The sequence below is a fragment of the Charadrius vociferus genome, unplaced genomic scaffold, assembly GCF_000708025.1.
Source record: "Charadrius vociferus isolate BGI_N301 unplaced genomic scaffold, ASM70802v2 scaffold156, whole genome shotgun sequence".
Lineage (NCBI taxonomy): Eukaryota > Metazoa > Chordata > Aves > Charadriiformes > Charadriidae > Charadrius > Charadrius vociferus.
Window position 1 is genome coordinate 1734494 of NW_009649042.1, and position 23109 is coordinate 1757602.

Here is a 23109-nt window from a genome sequence, read left to right on the forward strand (position 1 = left end):
ATAGTGATGCTCCAACTTGACTCATATCACGATTAAAAAAAAAAAATACTACGGTATATAATGTTACTTTTTATAGCTGACAGTGAGTTCTATTAGACTGTACAAGAGTCTCTGAAGGAAAATGAAAATAGCCTCCCAAGGGAGTGGAAGCCCCACACAGCATGATTTAAATGTGGCAGCTGGGTTGTGGGTGGAAATGGCGGTTTCCATTGAAAATCTGCTGCCAATATACCTCCTATGGCTAGATTTCACAGGGAAATGTGGCAGTTATCCCTCTCTGAAGTTCAGCTGCTCAGTTTTAAAGATGCACAGACAGGAGAGGTAGCAAGGGTCAAAGACTGAATACAGAAAAGTCCAGAATGATCTACTGTCCAACGACCAAAGTGTAAAATTGGGAACTGGCTCGAACCACAAGTGTGTAACAGGAAGATGGCAAGAAGAGGAACAGATTCTCTAGTTTTACAAGATGAAAGGCAACTTTTTAGAAAGTGTATGCTACTTCAAAAGACTACTTTCAATTTTTTGAATAGTTTGAGGCATTCGATGCTTAACACTATGTCTCATTGAAAGTCAGTTAGCAATGTGTTAGTCACTTTTAAAAATGGTCCCTATATGTCTGGGGCACAGATCTATAATGGGAATAGTTGTGGCAACATTAAATGTCAGCATACTTAACTTTAAAGTACTTAAGTTTAGATGACTAAGCTCCTTAGTGAATAAATTCCCCAACGGTGACATATAGGTATATAAGCCTGGGAGCCACTAGAGCAAGCATGTTGACTGTGGTATATCTACGCTAAGAAATATGAAGTACCATGAAAAGAATGTTTCCAAAATCACCTTTCTCTTTCTTGTTGACATCTGCATCTTCTTGCGACTTTGACTTCGGCATCGTCTTGAAAATATGACTCATAATCCAAAAAGACACTGTCTGATGCAGGTACAAAAATCATGCCTGTAGTTATGGATGGCTACTTTATTGCCCTCTGTTTTGATACAGGCAGTGTGGTACTGTTCTTTGCCTTTTTTTTTTTTTTCCACAACTCAGGTTGAAACAATTGTCAAAAAAATGGAAGATCCTTTCTTTTATTTTTGTTTGGAACTCAATCAGCCTGTTATGGCTCCAATTCTGGTTCCTCTAGAGGAACCCTTTAATCATCAAACTAGCTTTTCTCTCTCTGTGTTCTCTGTAGAAAACCTCACACTCCCTTCTGTCCAGAGGCCCAGCTTCAACAGCTGTGACAGAAGGCAGCCTCATCCTAGTCAGTCTTTGCCTGTCATCCTTTTGGTATGGCTCTGGCTTGGGAATTAATTAACAATGTGCTTGGGCCCAGTCAGGCTGATGGAGAAATCGAAGCAGCATGTTGCTTCCTGAGGTGGCATTCTCATTGCTGGTCCAGGATGTACCACTATCACGCAATTTTTCAGCTAAAGGGGATGTGACTGCTACACTGTCTATAGAAATCGGTCCTGTCCCTGCACGTCAGTGCGAGTAGAGAATGCCTGCTGTGCTTTCTGTATCAGAGGATGCCGGTATAAGTACACACGGTCTGCAAATCTCAAATGTTCTGGCACGTAGAAAGCACTGAGCAGCACAGCTTAGCTAAGCTGGCAGCACCTTTGAGTATACATAAATAGGTTTTCTATTACAAGTTTGATCAACTACAGACTCAGGATTTCTGTGGATCCTTCTCTTGGAGTTCACTACCCAAGCTCTAGTTAATTTGTGCTCTGGAAGCTTGTGTTTATATTCTGGTTTACATGACTTAAACGCTTTTTTTTTTTGAAAATCAGATGCAGAAATTTAATGGTGGAAATTTTTTTTTCTCTCATTCTCTAATTAACAGATTAGTGTACTAAACAGAAGGAGGGCCAGGTATCAGAAGACATTTTACTGTTCATAATACCTAGAGGGTTCTGAAGGTAGGGATGATAAGATGCATAGGTATGATGACACTTCAAATTATCTGATATCATGCAAAGTTACACTGTAATGTAGCCAAGTAGGTAAATCTTTCCTGATGCTGCACCAGATTATTTTAAATTTCCTTACAGCTTAAAAATTAGGAAATTTATATCATTTCTGCTTTTCACACCAGCCAAGAAATTTTTGTCTTCCTGGGAAGTTCTTTTTTTTACAGACTTTTAGAGAAACATAATTAAAAACTGCCCTGGTGTAAGAATAATGAAATTCTCTTCCTGCTTACACAAGAGATCAGTTTAATCCATAGTATACATAAAAAGCAAAAACTAAATAAAATTGCTACTAGGAAATATTAGCTAACCATGACAGTTCTGTTGTGGTTCCACCGAGCTGTCCACTAGACTGTGATGTCTAAATCTGACTGACTGCTATAATTTTCAATGAACAATCAAAATTATAGTAGACGGAAAAAGATAACTGTTTCCTCTGTTTAATAGTTTTGCTTAAACGATGACATTTTAAATAAGTGGTTCCACTTTTAGTCAATGCCATTTTAACTGTTCAGTCCTTCCTCCTACATCCTTTTAATAACATAACTCTAAGCAGCAAGCTTCACTGCTAAGATACAAAGTTAACACAGTAGTCAGAATTTATTTGCATTCTTTCTAAAACGATATTTGTTTTATAACTCTGAGTCAGTTTCTGAGTCCATCGTTCTCTGTGATCTCTTTCGGTCTCACACGCTAAGCAAAGCTAGGCCACGTCAGTTCTGAGTATGTCAGTATTTCCAAGGAACATCTAGGTGCTGCAGAGACAGTACTCTGACTCAGAAAGTAGTGCACTTTCCTTCCCAATAGCACTAAAACAAATTCTTAGCTCACCACTGAGGAAGGGACGGAAGACTGTAAAGCTGGTAATACCTTGTGTCACACGGAATCAAAAAGAAGAACTAAGCCCTGCTCAAAATAAAGTCATGTAATTACATTCCGTCAGAATTATTCCTACATTTTCAGACACATAAACAATCCTTTATTTTTTTCACGTTCCATCCCAAGCTCCTATGCACTATAAATGTGCGCTGGTAAAAAGTTGCTATAGTCAGTCTCGTAAGTCCATGTGCTACTGTGAATGTGTTACAACATCATAAGCAAAATGCACTGAGGCTACTGTGTTACCACTTGTGAAATGTTTTGAAAATAACAGTTGGAAAAGCTTTATGAGCTTAAAATACAGTCACTGTAGTAAATTGGCTACAGAACAGCCATCCACCTAGTTGGGACTATGCATCTTCTACTTCCTTTCACAAAGTATGGGCTAACCAGAGCATCCTCGGAGAAACAGGTTTCAAAACCAGATTTTTTGTTTGGTGACTAGCAACATGCAAACATCTGTAAGACTCATATCAGAGAACATTCATCATATTTGTCACGATATCTGACATATCCTCTTGTTTGAGGTGACTGTTTGCTTGTCCCCTTCTCCTGAAGTAGTCCTTATGGTTACTAAGAACCAACAAACAAACAATCTTCATTGGTCACCCTAGAAGAAACCATGCCCAAGCAAGACACACATTAAACAGTGCATCAGTAATTCTAGCACATTATTCTTACTGTCCCTGCAAATACTCAATAACAAGAAATCATTTGTTAATCTTTGTATAAATGAACTTTTAATATAAGAAGGATGGTCTACAGCAGAAGGCACTGGAGTAGAATTCAGAGCCATGACTCAACTTCTGGCTGTGACGCAAATTTCTTGTGTGGTAGCAGAGAGTCACGAACTGCTATTTTACTAAGGGAGCGAATGCATTACAGCTCTCAGTTTCTATGCATAGCTGCATAGTGAAATTTTAACATCCAAGTGAGGTATGTCTGCTCCTCTTCTAATACCTGGGGACATGTAAGCACTTAACACATAGTAGAATTTAGACGCTGTAATCGGGACTGGAGGAAGATATTTTCTGTAGTGGGGGATTTCTGCTCCAAGAGTTAATCACCTTAAGCCTTCTCTTTTCTTAAAGAAACAGAGATGAACTCAGTCTTTTGTCTAGAAGATGGTCAGAGGAGAAATCACTATTGCAGCCTTAGCCATTATCTAATCTAGAACATACAAAAACGTGTGAGAAGTAGGGTTCTACTCTCTTCAAGTGACTACTCAAAATTACGAAATTATATCCTTCCCTCTTCCTTTTGGATATATTACTGTCCATAATAGACAGATCCAAGAACAGATTGAGAAAGAGAATACAAGAATCCTGACATCTTAACTTTATTGTCATGCGAGTTCCCAGAAGATGGGAGAAACATGTCTAAACTCCTATTGATAAAGAATAAAATAGTGTGTGAGTGCCATGTTTGTATAGATCACAAATTGGAGGACTCTAAAAACACTTACTACACTGAAGCAAGAAGCTAAGAGATTAGAGATGCACTAATGATGCCACATACTTAGTATGACATAGGTATCAAGGTGCCCAAATAAATGTTTCCTGGCAGAAGACTAGAAATTTGGACAAGCTTAATGTTAAAAGTACAGTTCTACTTCGACTTCACTTCAGAGTTAGACACAAAATAAGGGAGGGGTTATGAGCGTCCACACTTTGGACTGTGTGACTTAAAGCAGAAGTCGAATGCATGCCAGTTTTTAGCTCTAGCCTTTATTCTGAACACCTATTCCCTGTTCACAAAGTGTAGGTAAGATTTTCTCATGGACACATTATGAGGATGAAAACCAGTAGCAGGTGCATATCACTGGTGAATTTCTTACAGGAGTATCAGTTGGACAGAAAGCATTCATTCACTACTTGTTCATCCAATTTAGTGGCCTGCTCATTATATTAAATAAAAAAAATGATGGCAGAGAAATCTGTCCCAGCCCCAGGGAACTGAACTTAAAAAAGCTGTTTTAAATGGCTGGTATTGGCATTTAAAGCCAATCATATCCTGTCCTGTCTCATTTGGCTTTATAGTATTACAAATTTTATCATAAATCATAGATTTAAGACAGGTTTATTTCAATCACAGGAATATTTTCTCTTAGGCATTATACCCCTTCTCCACTCTTCCATGCATACTTACAGTGTGGCGCTGCTGGTTCTTGCAAATAATGAAAGGACACTAGGTTCTGCAATCCCTTTTCAGGTAATCAGTAAACTTCAAGATTTTCTTGGGAAGGTGATTCAGGCGAGTAGCCAGGAAACTAACTTGGTAAGTCCACTCATCTGGTTGAAGTTATTACCATTTACAATGTCCTAAGCTGTATAGCGCTGAGGATGTCTTCAGGAACTATCTATCCCCTGGGCATTTGATTCTGTACTGTGGATGTATTTATTTAGATTTATTATTTTCACCAAAGATGGCTCAGGAGTACCTCTCCTTTCCCTGCCCTGGGCTGAAACGAGTAGAAGCAGTACTTCATATCAACCACTAATAAGAAGTGATGTCTTTGAAAAGGCTGTCTCAATTTATTGAAAAACTTCAATATAAGTCTTTAAAGACATATCAGAGTGTATTTTTTTAGGGGAAAAAAAAAAAAGAAAAAGCACCAAACTATTCTTTTTTCCTACAACCCTATTTTTGTTTTCACACTTCTTTCCTTTTTTGTGCCTCATTTCTCTCCTATTTCTGTACATACACCTATGTAGCTTTTTCTGCTAGCGTGGTCTAGTGATTTAGAACATGCAGAAGGTAGATGGACTTTGGTTTCTGATTCCTTCATATTTGAGTTAGTTGTTTTGTTGTTTTCTTCATACTCTTTTGCTAGCCCAGGTAATGCTTAGGGTGCCTGATCTCATAAAATATGAAAATTTGAAAGAAAAAGATAACTGTAACTTTATTTATTTTTTACTCATGTGATCTTCCCTGCCCCTTTTTTTGATGATGATAGCAGAGTTCAGATCATTTTCACTGAGGTGGAGACTAAGGAGCAGGCAACGCTGTTCTCTGATAGTATGGGTGCCACCTACGGCTAAAACTTTTTCAAAGTTGTGTATGTTATTTGTGTTGGCGTGGACACTGGAGCAAGGAGTAAGATGGCATTCCCTGTCTATCCAGCTGCCAGCATTCACCAGTAAATCCTCCTGTCTCCAAATCCCTGACTTGAGATGCTCCAATCCATTTTTCCACTGCACACACAGTACCTATGCTGCTGTTGGTAGGAGGATGAAGGCAGCTCCGTAACACCTAAACCCAGTGCACAATGTTGCTTATGGCCTTTCTGGTTTAGTGTAAGGCTAGTAACCATGACTGCATTATCACTAAAATACACATTAATAAACAGATGTCTTAAATCCTCCCAGCTTTTTTTTAAACCTCAGAATCAATATTTTTTACAGAAATATTGTAGAAATAACTTACAAAATATGAAATAGGGACATGAGAGTTGACTTTCAATGTAAAATTGTCTTATTATTGCAGATCAGTTAATTTTGCTCGATTCTCCAGAAAAATGTTTTGATCCAAAAGCACTGAAATGTAAGGTTAGACTTCCTCTGACATCAATGGTCATTTAACAGAACTTTATTTAAATACCAGATAAATATCAGAGACAGAATTTTGGGCCCGTGTTTGTAATAATCCTCTGTATATGATTCTATCTTTACTTCTTAAGATGCCTGAAATACTCTTTCTTTTTACGAGTGGGGAAACAGAGGCATAGGCAGATGAAATGTCTTGCCCATCATGTGTGAATCAACTCTGTAGATCCTCTTCTCTATTATGAAAAGCACAAATTATTCAACCTCAAACAACTTACTTCTCTCCTAAGAGAACACAATGTTCTCAGCAAAGCTACCAGGCCAACCACATAAATTTCCCATAGGCAAAGGAAAAATGTGTACAGCTACTTCCAGGATCTTGTCGGGGAAATTATCTCCCCAGTATTACTGGATGTTCTGTTCTTTCTTTCTTTCTTTCTTTCGTTCTTTCATTCTTTCTTTCTTTTTTTAAATTTTCTTTCCCATACTTTCTGCATGGTCTTCTTTTATTTTGTGGCTGATGGCAACATCTCCAGACAGACCCTTCCACAGAAAACACTGTGGCTGTAAGTGGACTGCTGCATGAGAAATATGCCCACGACCTCCCATTTGAAAGAAAATGAGGATATAATTTCAGCAACATACAAGCCTGGGGACCCACTGCAGAAAACTCATCCCAAATCTGCTGTTTGCTGTTGCTGCACAGTTGGGTTGGTACTCTCCATGCTCCTGCCTCTGATTTTATCCCCCCCGCCCTCCCCCCCTTTATTAGGCTCGTACTCCTGGCACATGCAGATCCTGCAACTTGCTACTGCTGCAATTGCTATCCCCAATCCAGATGGTGGTAGGAGCAATTGAACTGTGGTTCCTTTGTGTAGTCATCTCTAGACAATGGCCACTAGCATGCAGAGCCACACGCCAATTGCTGGTGTATATTTGGTTGACGTTTCAGACCCAACTTTGCACCTTTCTAATCATTAATCAACAATCAGACAAAGGATATATTGCTGAATCCAGACAGCAGCCAATACAGTCCTCTAATACATTATGGATTCTCTGTCAGCACATTTATTTATTGTTTGCAGTGTTCTGTTTGAAAATCCCTATGCTCTTTCACTTATTTTATTTATTTATTTATTTACTTACTTACTTATTTCTCTTTAGCTGGATTTAACAAAGGAGTGAAGCTCCATTTATTAACATTTTTTACAAACCCTGAACAGTGGATTATTTTATATAAAACAAATCTATAATGTTATTCTTAGTATTTAACACATTTCCCAAAATCGTTAGCAAATATACCATTAAATGAAATAGAATTGAATTGCATAGATAGTCTCAGAGTGTGGTTTTTCCTCAGGTAAATATCCAGTGAATCATTTTATCATTATCTAACGCTATATTATAGGTTGACTATCAGCTTAGAGAGAAATGAATATACATTTGTCTATACTTCCAGTATTCAGGAGCATTTTTCACAGTATCATAAAAGCAAGCAACAATAAGGACCTCACTGTTCTGTGGTTAGGCTTTAACGTAAATGCATCAGTGGACCTTGGGTTCTGCTCAGCGTGCAACCACGCTCTGCTATCAAATTAATGTTAAAATATGTATGTCCTGGCTTCTGATTTATAATATCGTTGACAAATAGTAAAAAGGACAGGCATGCCATAAAGTTTATGGATGGAGTGATGGCATGCACAATGATGTCTCATAAAGAATAAAGGGGGGAAAGTTATTTATTCTTGTGGATTCAAGAACTAAAATACAGATAGACTGGCTGCGTGCACAGAATTTTTCATAAATATCCCACAGTGCACCCTGTTGTACAGCAGCCATACATTAATTAGAGCATTCAGCAGACACTGCAATGTGTTACACTCACCCAAGTGAATCTTCATTTTTCACATGCAGGGCCTTACTAATTAAAATCAGCTTTGCAATTAAATGTGGAAAATTGTGTTAAACTTTCAAGCGTGGTTTAGAAAAAATGTATTTATTTTTAGGGTATTTTATTTTGATGCAAATGAATTCTCCATCAAAGTGAGACCAGTAAAAGGGAGGTATGAGGATTTCTCTTTTTTGTATTATAGATGCTCCTCTCAGTTGCAAGTTGCAATGCTCCACTATCTCTCTGCCAGTACCTGGCCCTGTTCCAATGCTTTTAGTGAGTGCTATCTGTCAAGGCATGAATAATACAGCCCCTAGGCTGTCGGCAGAATCCAAATGAGGCATACATCAGGAAGCAAGCACTCGACTTTAGCTCCAGAACATGCTCCTGTGAAGACAGGCAATTATTCACCCACGGCTGCAGCCATGGCAATCAAACTGGTGGGTGAAAAGGTATATGAAATGAAAAAATTTGAATAAGAAATATGGCACAACAAGCCACAGAAATTCAATAATTTTCTAATAAGAGAGAGACATTTGAGTCTTTTAATTTTGAAGTTTGGGAGCCTGAATTATTTCTCTCACCCTGTTCTAAAATATAGACAACTAAACTACAGTATATAATGCCAAGGCAGTACAAGGGTATGTGGGGCCTTTCCTAATCAAAACAGCAATACAAAACTCTAAGGTATTCATAAATTCAAACAAATCTGTTGTATGAAGTGACAAAATCTCATGCTTAAAAATTAAAAGATGGTCAAAACAATTCCAGCTCTATAATGTAACAGAAACAGCGACAGCCTAGTAAAGCAACAAAGAACTGGTAGATATTGAGAAATTTGGTGGGAAATTAAAATGCAGTATATTTTATAAGGTTAGGGACAATTCATACATTATAGATCCAAACATTATTTTATGATCCTTCTTCATTTTTGAGACTCGCTTCTTTTTGCAAGACATTGAATCAGTGATTAATGACAAAAAAATCCCTTACAAATGCAGTATGAACTGAAGAAAAGGCATGCAAAATCCTTGGTAGATGAAATGTTTAATTTGGTATATTTCATCTGAATTCTTATTTTCAGCAATCAAATTCATGATATAGTGAGAGCTCTATCAATGTTTCCATTTTAAATCTGAAGGGTTTATCATTTGGCCTTAACTCAGCCTTCACTGAAATTTGATGCATATTGTTTCAGACTAAGATTGTGTTTTGCCTTAATTTCTATACAATGGCTTCATCTGCTTTCAAATATGCACTGATATATGCATTGAAACAATTCTAAATTAAAATACATAGTGCCACTATACCAGATTAAGATTCTTTCTAGGACTTTTATTTGTTAGAATGTGTTTTATTCTGAAGCATGTGCCATTTGGCAAGTGATTAATCCATTACAGAATCTAATTGCTTTTGTTACTTGAGCAAAAAATTAAACTATGATGTTAAGAAGCTTTTAAAATAGGCCATTGCATGTAATCAGTATTTTTTTAATGGAATCTAGTTAGGATTTTTATGAGGTGTCTCTATACCTATTTACATGGCAAACCACAGGCATCTATTTGGTGTATGGTGTGTTTTAAAAAAATGCTAAATGCATAGCAACACAGTACATTGTAATATTTCTAAAACTGTCATTCACATCTACTCAGTAAATAACATAGGCCAGTTTGTGCTCAGTTACTCAAATATCGGATTTGCACCTGCAAAAATTAGCCCAGAAAGTGGACTCGCTTTTACAATTGTATTTCCATACACAGAATGTAAATCCTGTTGTCTTTAAAGACGATTAAAGAAACTGGAAAAGTTCCTACTAATTGCAATGAAAGAGCACTCCAATCTACGTTTTTCTTCAGACGCTTAGCCGATAGACGTCCTGAAAACCCAGATCTGGGAACACTCTCCTGGTGTGGTTTGAGGAACTGCTATATACCCAGATGGATTGTTCACAGTTAAAACTATTCAAGGATCTGGTCCAAGCTTATTGTTCAAAATTAATTCACAGCTCTGAACGTATAAGAGCACTGTTCATTATTACGCTGCTTTCCACAACGGACGTGAAGGGCTACCAAGTGAATAAAATAAACAGTATCAAGAGCATGGTCCAGGGAGAGGTTCTGGTTTTCACTCCTAAGATTTGAATTCTTTTCTCGTGTCCACCACTATCTGAACGTGTCTATGGCTTATTTTTTGGTTTTGTTTTTGTTTTCAGATCTTTCACAAACATTGCCTGTCTTTTTATTTTTTAGGACCTGATACTGCCAAGATACATGCATTTCTTTAACTGCATGATCTGTGAGTAGCTGAGTTGGCCTCAGGTGCCTGGAAACATAAACAACAGGTACGGAAGTCCTATCTGTGTAAACTAACACCGAGGCACTGCCTTATGCTGTGCAACACAGACAGTGCTAGAAGGTCTATGATGGGTTTCTAGGTATTACTAAAATACCAAAAAAGAGAGATGAGTCTGCTCTGAAGAAGGCAGGCACACCAACCAGCTTTGGGCACTTGCCCTTAGTGCCCAAACTGGGATGCTTATCTTTCGGAACTTTCTATACAGTCACCAGAGAGAGGTGCTTTCCCTGAGTTAATTTTAGAGATCCTAGCATCCTGCCCTAAAGTGCCCTGCCAAGCAGCATGTCCGTCTTCGCTGCCTATCAGCATGCCCAACCAGCAAGCTAAAATTAAGCACCAAACTTAAGAGCTGAGAGCAAAGTACCAAGTCAGTCATGCAAGGTTTCACTTCTAACTAAGGTTTGACACAAAGAAAAAAGCAAAAAGATGGAAATGATACAAGAAGGTGTTAGCGTTACCACTGTTACCTTAACTAGTACCACTCATGTGTTTTAATACATCTCAAAGGAAATATCAATGGCATATAAGGCCTGCTTGTTTCCCTAGCTAAACCCGTTTCCCTAGCTAAACCTAACATTGCAGCTCTTTCATAATTAAAAATACAACTGGGGTACAAAATATATGATAAAACTTTAACTTCTACCTGGTATTTTATCAGCAGAACGACATTTCAGTCCCTGAACCTGTCCGAAAAATTTAAAGGATCTGTTTACTTCAGTTCAAGTTTAATGCAGTATCTGAACATGGTTTTCACTGTCACATTGGTATTACAAGCATAAATTTATAATGAAAGAAAACCCCCAAATTCCAGAGACTTCAAGATGTTATAGAAGAAATAGAATTCTGGAGAGCTCCGACTACATCTAGTGGAAGCAAATACATTTCATTCCTAATAATGAGCCGGTCTGGTATTGTGAATGGAAAGGTCTTAACCTCATTAAAATGCTCCGTAGGTCTAAACGGAATTGAGTTAGGCATCAGCTGAGATATGCAATTCCCTGAACACATCAAATTTTTAAGACCGTCTGATTTCCTTAGAACAAATGTTTGAGGGTCTTTCCCACCCAAATAGAAAAAAGAAAAAGATAAATTCCTTCGGATTCTTTCAAAAACTTAAATTTACTAGGTGTTGGCTGGACTAGATAAAAAAATTACTGCTCTCTAAGAAAATAGATACGTACATTGTAAACCTCAACAAAGAACTTTGTGTTTTTACACATATATTGCTGAAATATATTTTGATCAGTGGATTGGCAATCAGGGTGGCAAGAAAACATAAAAACCCCACAAATTCTTTAGGCAGTAGAAAGAAAAAGGAATTTTTGATATATTTCCAATTTTTATTCTTTGCGCATCCACCCAAAATTTCATTTAATTAACAGCTCTAAGATTCAGTCTGCTCGTGTACTGACATACCAGAATCATGTCAAGAAAGAAAAATATGGAACTAATGTCTCAAAACTGCATGTAATCTTTCCAAACCTCACACCTATTCCTTCCCGCCCCCTGCCCCGAAAAAAGGGTGATTTTACAAAACCACAGACACATAGAACAAAGTTAGAGCAATTCAGAAGATTATTTTTTTAAGCTAAAGAGATTCTTCCTGCATCTTTCAAGACTTTTATTTTTGAATTCTGCATGAATCCCATGATGTGTAAAGAAACGCATGTAGTTACAATCTTGTAACTAGAAAGGACATTATAATCATGTCATTTAACTGTTGACTGCTCGTGAAATTTCTGAGGGAAAGGAAGGATTCGGTGCCATTCATTAATTACTGGTGAGGCTTGTATTTACATGAAGAAAATGGACAAAAGAAAACCATGCTTTGAAATAAAAGGAAATTGGATATAATTATTTTGTGGTTTATATTGCTTAAATGTAATTCAAAAGCATTTTAATATCAGGCATATCACCTTGTTCTATTTTTCAAAGTCCTTTCTTGACTTGTCCCTAAGCTTCTTTCACTGATAAGAAAAAAGGCACAAGTGGACTGAGTGGCACTGAGTGGACAGACATGTCACTGTTGGCTATCTTTTTCTGTTTCAAATAAATGCCTTGACCACAAATGTATAATTTCGATTTAATTCATAAAAACCATATGCCCTCATTACAAAGCAGTTATCAGATTTCAGGTGAAATATGTATTCTTATAAACAAAAGTGCTTTAAAATCTGGAAAAGTTGGTAGCGAAAAAAATCTTAACAATTTAAAGAGAATTTAACACTGATTTGAACATCTTTCTCTATTCAGAAAAGAGATGGCCAAAACAACAGCCATTTTATCTCCTACAATGGGCTGCTGTATAAAATATGTTAAATGAAATGCACAGCACATCAGAAAAATTCATGTATTCTAGAGATGTTAAATTTTCAAAATATTGCACAAGAAATCCATGGACAAACGATTCAGGAAAGGGATGCTGTTTATACAGGTGTACAACAGTATTGACATTGCAGTCACGGAAATATAAAGTCTGAGCTCTACATTCATTTGAATCCCATGTAGCATGTGTAACATATGCTACCTTGATATATTATTAGCAATAAACAGCTAAAACCATTTTCTTAAAGGAGATGTCTCCACATATCATGGATTAGAAGCTGAAGTAAAGGTATCTATAACTATAATATAACATTTGAATCCCAAAGTCTTATTAGGACACATCTGTCTTAGGCTTTGACCTTTGAATCTAACCTGATCGTCGAACTTAAAATTTTCAGAAGCTCATTTTTGTTCAGTTATAAAATATATTAAATAACAAAAGTCACACTGGCACCAACATGTCAGTAGGGCCAAATTTTAATTTGCAACACATGAGCAAGAGAATTGTATGGAAAAATCGAGAGAAGACTGACAATGAAAACAAGTTTCTTCAGCAAAAATCTGAGTTAGATTTTGTGTGACATTCAGAAAGAAAAAAAAAGTGAATCCGGATGACTTCTAGAATGTCTAATTGCTAATTTTTATCATTGTTTGGTTTATCAAGGTCATGCCAGCTAACTTGTTTACCAAATCTCTTCACTAAATTATGAAAAATTACAGATATTACCTTCTGTGCCTTGCATATTTCCCACTAACATGACCACTGCCATCACAGCCAGGCGTGGGACAGCTGCAAAAGAGAGAGAATTAATTATATAGGTGCCGGTATGCTGCAGAAAGATTATACTAAAAGCAGGCAGTAGGTATTACAGAGATGGAGGGCAACAAAGACAGAAAGAGAAATCAACTGAAGGGAAAAAAAAAAGAGGGGATGCTTTTTATTAGCAAGTCTCGAGGGAATTAATTTCATCAGTGCAGCAGGGCATGAGCAAACCACCAATGAACTTGAAAGTGCATTATACCCATTAAAAGGCATGAATTTTCTAAATTGCTAATGGGGATACATTTTACACTCAGAGCACTAACCTGAACAGCTCTTGTATGGCTGGTTCCACGGGAACTGCAGAGAGATGGAAAATATATAAAAATTTATCATCTATTACAAGTACCCCTCTTCTACAGAAAATTACCAGAAAGGTTGTGTAAAAGCAGGGGTCAGAATGAATCGTGCAAAGAGATTCTGGAGGATGAAGGTCACCCTGAGCGGGGGCCTTGAGTGATTTACTGAAGCAAGAGACGTACCTCGAACACCTTTGGAGCGTGTGCGATGGCGCTTCTCGTCTGCATCCACCTCCATCTGGGAATAGATTAGCAGGCAGTCAATGTTCTTATCCTGCATGCACAGACTATCAATGCACAGACTGATACAGTCTCTCACACAATTTATTGATACTATTTTAATTCCATTTTATCCTGTAAGGGAAAGTCCACCTTACAGGGGATTTTTAGGATATTTATGTTTATTTAAAAACAGAAAATGTGGTAATTTCTGTTTTAATCAGTCCCTTTGCATGCCCTGCTTTCATAGCAAATTGTGTGCAACTAAGTGCTGGTTCCTCTCTTCGAAGGGCTATTTCTGACATAAACCCCTGATTACTCCCATATATTTTGAAACAAAGATTCAATAGATTTCTACACAATTTAAAACTAAAGTCAAGGGGTCGCACACCACAGGTCACTTTCTAACCGAACACTTTGCAGTGGGAAAGACAGAAAGGAATGATAGAAAAGGAGATAAAGAGTCATCATTAGAACTGCAAAGATTTCCTGTTATTTAGTATGTCATTACAACCATGTTTCCTTGTTTAGATGTGTTTTTCAAATTTCAGGAATGTGCTCACTTGCTACATATGGCTAAATCTTTACCTTCATTTTATAAACAGTATGCCTATCCAATGTAGCTCTCTATGCACTAATAAATATACAGCAAGCTTAAATCTGTAGCAGACAGGGGCAGGGCTGCAGATCGGACCTTGGAAAGTACCATACCTAAATACTGATCTATAGTAGTTACCACAGGGCCACATGCTTTACTCTGATCTCCCATGTACTATTGTCACCAGACTTTAAAATGTAAACTGCATAGGCTTATGGAGTTTACAACTTTGTACAACACAAGCAGATTGCACTGAACTATGCTGAGAGACTGTGTCAGGGAAAATATGTGCAGTATCTCTATCATCAGCTCCTTTGGATGTGGAAGAACAGGATGGCAAGATGGATCTGCGGTGGTTCATACATAGAGATGATACCATAAAGGTCAGGAAGCACAGAAATCGCCCATGGGGCTCTCGTTCCCCCAGAAAAAAAAAAGAATCAATCACTGGTTTATAGTAATATCCTTGGATTGATCTCTGGTAAGACTGTCACATATCTCATGCAAAAACACGAAAACAGGTCCAAGTGACTCGCAGTTAACCCTTTAATCACCTAGCTTTCTTCGGTCAGTACCTTAACACAAATGATGTGGGAAGTAACTAACAAGGAAGAAATTACACATTAGATGATGATATTATTTTCATTTTACTAATAAGAAAACACTACATTGTGCTATTCTGTAACTCCTGCAATGTGTAAGGACTTGACAGGAGACCAGAAGTAGAGTTACTTATCTTCAGCCTAGTCTGTTTTTTAAAAAGTTTCGAAAACATTATCCAGCATCATTTATCACCACTGAATAATCTGCTGAAAAAACTATTATGATCTTAACCTGGAAACGCCACCCAAGTTGTTATGATAGTCTGTGTAAATTTAGAAGGGGCAAACTACCAAACAGATTTTCCTGTCTTTCTAAACCAAAGCACTTCAATTCAAGAATGCTGTGAGCACACTTTTAACTACACTGATAATCAAAGAAGAAATCACTAAGCTGGAAAAGCCCTTATAGGATCCACACAATCCAGATCCAGAAGCAGGTCAAAGTGAAAAAAGATTTCAAAAACTGCAGGCACTGTTCCTTTAAATTTTGTTGTGTATCCTACATAGCCTGCTGCTTCTCCAGAAAGGCACAGATCTACCTGCCTTTGTCTGTGACCTAGATGCCCTGTCATATATGGCAATGTGTGCCTTGGATGCTCTAGGACACACCAAATGATGGTAGATGCCTGCATTTAGCCAATGGAATCTTGCTTTGACTTTATTTATATGCCCACAGATCACAGAATCATAGAATGGTTTAGGTTGGAAGGGACCTTAAAGATCACCCAGTTCCAAGCCCTCTCCCATGTGCACAGACACCTTCAAGACTTTTGTCTGTCATGTCAAACCTTCAACCTTCATGCCTCCACGTATTCAATGTTGGATACTGGGAGCAAGCAATTCCCTGAAATTCTACATGAGACACACCAGTTCTGCGCAAGGACAGTCACCTGCCAGCCTATCATAGCAGTCCCCACGCTCACCCCTGGCATTTCTGTGGCCAGGAACAGAATTCTGCTCCCAAGGCCATTAATCTCACACAAACGTGGACTTTCTCGCCATTTTCACATGCAGAAAAAGGAAATGTGGACCTAGTGACTCACAAAGAGTTCACCTCAGTAGTCCTACTTTATTCATGACCTTTACATTACAGTTCTGCAGAATACTGAGTCACCATTCCAAAAGAGAATGTGTGGACATCGAGAACAGGCTGGCTGGAGTTAGTTTTAGCCTGGCATCTAAGAGGAGACACCTAAAAGATTATGTATGAAAGCAAAGAGCAAGGCATCAGGAGTAGGAAAAGAAGAAATTCTTAACCTGGCTACAAAGAGAATCTATAGACATGAAAATGGAAAGGTCCAAGTTCTTAATTCTGAGAATAACTACACAAAACAGGTTGATTAGTTTCTTTTGGATTGGAAAAAAAATGGAAAGGAAAAAAATCTGTGTTGCAGTGAAGGATTCTTACGGGGTGGCACATGAATAACCACAGGAGTATCCTTGAAGTTCCTAAAAATCATATCTGATAAATTTCTCATGTAAGAAATTATTTAACCAGCTGAAGGAAATTCTATACTAAATCCCACTTTTCTAGGTAAAAATGAAAAAAGCCTTGTGTGGTCACTTGTGCGCAGACAATTAAGACTTGTTATATCTTAATGTACAGAATCTGATCCCAATAACTAACACACACGCACACACAATCACAAGGTGTGTTAAAAGTGTCAGTATATGAAAGCTGGAAATAAGCATGAGCCAAACTGAAAATTGTTTAACATAAAATTACTAGAGAAGTTGAAAAATACTTCATTAAATGTTAAAAAAAAAGATGCATAATCACATCAGAAGAATTCACCAAGAAAAAAAAAAAAGAGAAAGGTAATAACCCCTCCTCAACAATCCAAAGCTTAAAAAAACAACTTGTAGCTCATGAGAATTAAAAATTAGTTCATATGCATGCATACACATGTACAGCAGTTTACTAGTAAACATTAACTATCGAAAAGGAGAACTAAAAATATCAGTGAAAAACAAATGTTGAATGGGAAACATGGTATTAATAAGAAATCACTTAAATATATTTGGAAGAAAATATACGGTTTATTATTTGGAGATAATTAATAGCTAGTGTTAATAACCATCAAGATTTTTTTTTAAAGTAAAAAAAGCAGCAATTTGTTATTTTAAAATCAAAATACCAGACACCATTTACCCCTCAAATTTAACATAGCCTGATAGTTCTCCAAGACATTACTGTTGACGTGTAACAATCCTGGAACATTTGGGAAATGCTGGAGAACTGAAAAAAAAAATATTCTGAAAAAAATTGTACTTGTATTTGTTTAAATTAATCTTTACTAAGCACTGAGAGGACAGTGTGGCTTACTAAGTTAATCTTCCTGACGTTGACCCTTAGTAATATCATATAAAAGCCAGTATGGGATACAAGACGACAATGTAATTAGCACCAGTCAACACTTTATCATGGAAAATCTGCAGTCAAAAACACTTGAAACTGCTCTTTGAGGATAGTTTCAAGTTTGTCAATAAAGGTAGCTATGTTAGGAGACCATATACTTAGACACCTTTTAAACATTTTGCTTTCTCTTATTAAACGTTCAGACAATAAAATAAGCACTTCATAAAATCATCATATTTATAATGGTTAACAAATATTTCTCCAGAAAAAAAAAATATTTTGTACAAAGATTATTTTCTTTACAAAAATAACTGTAAAAATTGAAAAATATATATTTAATAAGAGCCTTTCTACAATAATCACACAGGTATATGTTTTAGCCCTATAATATTCAATATCTTCACCAGTACTCCGGAAGATTATATGCTACTGAAATATGCAGACAACACAGAAATTAATGGAGTGATAAACTGTGTTGGAGACGGGCCAGTTACATATACAGGCCTGGGTTGTTTGGCAGGTTTGACGCATCTGAAGAACATGCCAATTCCAAGGTCTTGTATCTATGAACTAAGAATGTGGGCCGTGCTTGAAAGACCAAAGATCATAATCTGTAAGGCAATAACAGAGAAGAGGATCTGGACAGCCAGACCAGCACAAACAATTTCTGCACTGCTGTAGCTGAAGGGCAGAATGTGATCCGTAGCTGCACAACCTTTAAGGCTGTATTAATTTTCCAGAAAACCATTGAGGTATTTGGATATGGTCAGTAACTTCTAACAGTAGAGAGCAAGTTTTCGTCACGACCTTATCTATTTTTCTGTTAGCTTGCCCGATACCCTGTTGGAGACTTCAGGTTTTTATGGTATATAGATTTAAGGCTACAAGTCTCATCATAGACTTAGCTGAGACTAAGCTCCCAAAAGTTTCACAATCGACACTGCTCTCCTTGTCTCTAGACACACTCACAAATATACCACATGGGCTTCCTCAGGGCCGCCAACTGTGAGGGATCCAGAGCTTTAGGCTGCTTTCTAGGACAAATGGTGATTTTTGCTCCCTCAAGGCAAGGTAGTTCAGCATTTTCTTCCCTTGCAGGTAGGCAGTCTTGAAAATGATCATTCTTGTTAAAATTGTCAGGGTACCTGAATTGCTTGCTAGAAGCATGGAGACTGCAAGGTTCAGTCCCAAGTTCCAAAACTTCCAGCTCAGCCAACGCTTGCTTACTGAATTATTCTAGTTTCCCCTCTAGCTGTGATGTACCAGAAGTCTAGAAAGCCGTGAATGAGCTAAGAGCCTCAGATACAGACTTCCAAAATTTTTCCTTCCCCATTTTTTCCTTACCTGGATTTCTTCAAATCCAAAACCTGGATTCTCAAATACGCTCAAAAACTGTCCAGTGCTAACTCAGGCAGAGCATTCACTGTCTATACTACACAAAGGCAGAAGATGTTCATTTATGACCTCAAAAATCTATGGCAAGTACTTGTAAATACTAGAATTACTGCATAATTGTTATTGCCAATCAAGTATGTTCCTAAAATTATTCAAAAACTTTCTTTTCCCTAATCAGTAGTATTAGACACACTCATAATGTGATAAAAGTTAAATGTTCAGAGACAAAAATTCGGATTTCCTGAAAACTTAATGAGTTGGTTATATAAAAAGTATGCAGTTTAAAATTTATCTCCTTGTGACTGTCTAGTTACTCAGTAAAGTCAGATTTTCAGCCAGCCATAACACGAGATTCAAATTTCTACAGGTAAGATTCCTGTACTACTTTTATAGCCAAGGTTTGCTCATCTTTTATTTCTAGAACTTAAAAAATATTCTTTCTTCTGTGTGAAAGTTAAAATGAAAGGACTTAAAGTTGTTTTTTCCTAAATTTAGTATCTCAAAGAATTAAACAAAATATGTAAAATCTATTTCCCATAGTTAAAATGCTTCTATATTCTCATAATCAAAGAAACATGACCTGGAAAATGATTAACAGTTTATGTAAGTGGTGTATCCCATACTACATTAATACGTTGTGCAGTCTTCCTAAAAAAAAATTGTAAACAGACCTTCTACTGCTCTCCTCAGAAAATAACAGGCAAATCCAAGTTCTGTCATACCTTTTTCAGCATGTCTGTGTATTCCAAAAGCAATTCATTTTCTAATAATGACATTTGTCAAGTATGGCCCCTGATAACCTGAGTAAGTTTTCAGAAGCTGGGTATGTTTTGTGAAATACTATTGAATCTATTTGGTAAATGGGACATCCAATGGGTCCCCAAATACCTCTCTGCTTTATTACATACTTTTCACTATATTAGTAACTGTACTCTTTCAGCATATTGACCTCCACTTTCAAATGATAAAAGACAAACAAATCACAATTGTAAACACCACTGTGTAAAATAAATAAGAACACAATATCCTAGATTTAAATTGAAAGTACAGGACATAATTTTTCACAATGTATTTATTAATTTACTTTAAGGAGTTATTCTGCTCTTTTGTGCAATTCTTAAGAAGTTCTGAATTAATCTGAACTCACACAATATGACCCGGAAGAAAGAAAAGGCAATTCTAAAGATTAAGAAGAAAGAAGATGTGGGCTATATATTAATGTGTTAACTGAAAATCTGGAATAAATTAATTTACATTTATTTTAGACAACTAAAAATATCAGTGCTTGGCATGTGATCTCTACCACTGTACTTAAACTACAAAGTTATGGCACTATTCCAGAGGTACATTAAGATAATACTGTATGTGTCCTTACATTGCTCCTCAATGCACCTCAATCTAGAATGACCCAGGATTTAGACCCTATGGTTTTTTTTTTTATTTTTAAGAAGATTATATTTTAAACTATTTGACCAAAACATGGGCACAGATCTATAGTTTAATCTGGAAACGCATCAAGCAGAAGGGGAAAATGAGGTGAAGATTCTGTGGAATTACAATGTGCAGATCAAGTTAACCTAAACCTGTCTCAATGTGGATGTACAAAACCTTGACTTCCTTGACTTCAGAGCTCACTTCAACAGCCCTGATTCCTGGAGCCTGAGCTTCCTACTCAGGCTACTGAGGTTTCAGTTGGACTTACTGATGCAACTTTTATGACAACAGGCCCCAGCAGATCTTCTTCTCCCCTAAGTGTCAGTAGGGTAGACCAACCTGAATCAATAACAGTATTTGACCCTTAATTTATGCCTTACTAATCAAAGTCTTATAAATTAATTGCATTCTAGGATAAAATGACCACATTTATGGATGAAGGGAGAGCAGCAGATGTCATTTATTTCAACAAGGCCTTTGACACTACTGTGGGAAGATTTCCATTCTTGTATCCCGTTATGACTGTATTTGTATAGTCAGTTCTTTAAAATCAGTTCTTAATATTTCAATCCTCTTAATCAAATATGGCCAATTAATGCTCTGAACAGAATAGAATAACATTCAGGATCTTGATTTTGACAGAAAACCTGTATGATTCTCCCAAATATACTTAATGCACTTGTTTCTGATTATAAGATCTACAAGACAAAAGAGAGACAAAACTGCAGGATAGCAAGTTACTCTAAGAAGCTACTGGAGTGCTTAAGAAAAAGTCAGGCAGAAGGGAAAACAATTTCCCTGTCCTTTCAGACCCTTTTCACCACAAACCCACGTGCCTTCTTGGCATGGACATCTGAAATGTAGTTCAAATATTTTATAGCACCCTTTTCAGTAAAAGGGCAAACTTCATAAAAGAATTATCACATGTGAATCTTCCCCTTAGGAAAACACCAGCATACAACCAGGCCCTCTTAGAGCAGAGTTCCAGAGGGAACTCTGCAAAGATAAAAGTTACAAGTTGAGGTTACATACTACAAAGCGGCTGAATAGGCATGTGACCAAATTAAGGACTAGAATATAAATTACTCCTTTGTCCTCTTCCACTTGTGATGAAAACACAAAGCTTTTATTAATATCAAGGAGAGCCCTTCTTGCAGAACAACAGAAGAATATATCCTTAGGACTTGTTCTCAAACTTTGAGTACAAGTCATTCTCCTGCTACAATGCACAGAGGGAATCCAATCCTTCTATTTGCAGATGAACGGTGCAGGCAGCAACCATATCTGTAAACGAAGGCCAGAATAAGCAAAATTTTGGTTAAACTCACAAGTTCGCCATATATTCGTTTTGTGAGGAAGGAAGTACATTTGGGATTCATTGAACTACTCTGCAGGGAATGCAGGAAATACTTTCAAGCATTTTTCATTCGCTTCATATCAGTTAGAGTGGAAAAGACACGAAGTGCACACATCTCATTTGAGCATTCATTCTCTTACTACTTTTTGTACATTCTTAGATATGAGGAATGAGAAAGTATTATGGAAATTAGAGGTAAGGAGAAATAGCACTGCATCTGGTCATACTGCTGGTCATACTTCAAGCAGGTAGTCTTAGAAGCACAGGAGAAGGCCATCCCCATGGCTCGAAAAACGAGCCGATGGGGAAGAAGACCAGCCTGGCTAAATAGAGAGCTTTGGCTGGACCTCAGGAAAAAAAGGAAAGCTTACATTCTCTGGAAAAGGGGTTTGGCAACTTATGAGGATTATCAAGATATAATGAAGCTATGTAGGGGGAAAATTAGAAGGGCCAAAGCTCAATCAGAACTCAGCTTGGCCACTGCAGTTAAAGACAATAAGAAGAGATTCTTTCAGTATATCAATAGGAAAAGGAAGACTAGGGAAAATGTAGGCCCACTGATGAATGAGATGGGTGCTCTTGTGGTGGAAGACACAGAGAAGGCAGAGTTACTGAATGCCTTCTCTTCTTCGGTCTTCACTGCTAAAGCTGTCCCTCATGAATCCCATACCCTGGAGGCAAGGGAGAAGGTCTGGAGAGAGGAAGATTTTCCCTCAGTTGTGGAGAACCAGGTCAGAGACCACTTGGCCAAGCTGGACATCCATAAGTCCATGGGCCCTGATGGGATGCACCCGCGAGTGCTGAGAGAGCTGGCAGATGTTATTGCTAGACCACTCTCCAGCGTTTTTGAAAGGTCATGGGGAACAGGAGAGGTGCCTGACGACTGGAGAAAGGCTGACATTTCTCCAATCTTCAAAAAGGGAAAGAAGGAGGACCCAGGGAACTACAGACCGGTTAGTCTCACATTGGTCCCTGGGAAGGTAATGGAGCGACTCATTCTCAATGTCATCTCCAAACACGTTGAGGAACAGGAAGTTATTGGAAGTGGTCAACACGG

At 37.4% G+C, this 23109-nt stretch overlaps 1 protein-coding gene across 2 annotated transcripts in view; it reads right to left on the reverse strand.

The window, feature by feature from the left end:
- The window catches only part of MYT1L (myelin transcription factor 1-like), a 314263-nt gene that overhangs the window by 116710 nt on the left and 174444 nt on the right, over positions 1 to 23109 (reverse strand). For both annotated transcript variants that reach the window (XM_009887921.1, XM_009887922.1), the window contains 3 exons: positions 14272 to 14326; positions 14056 to 14089; positions 13697 to 13759 (listed from right to left, as the gene is read on the reverse strand). In XM_009887921.1, the coding sequence (XP_009886223.1) occupies positions 13697 to 13759; positions 14056 to 14089; positions 14272 to 14326 (152 nt within the window). Of the gene's footprint in view, positions 1 to 13696; positions 13760 to 14055; positions 14090 to 14271; positions 14327 to 23109 lie in introns of those variants that run through there.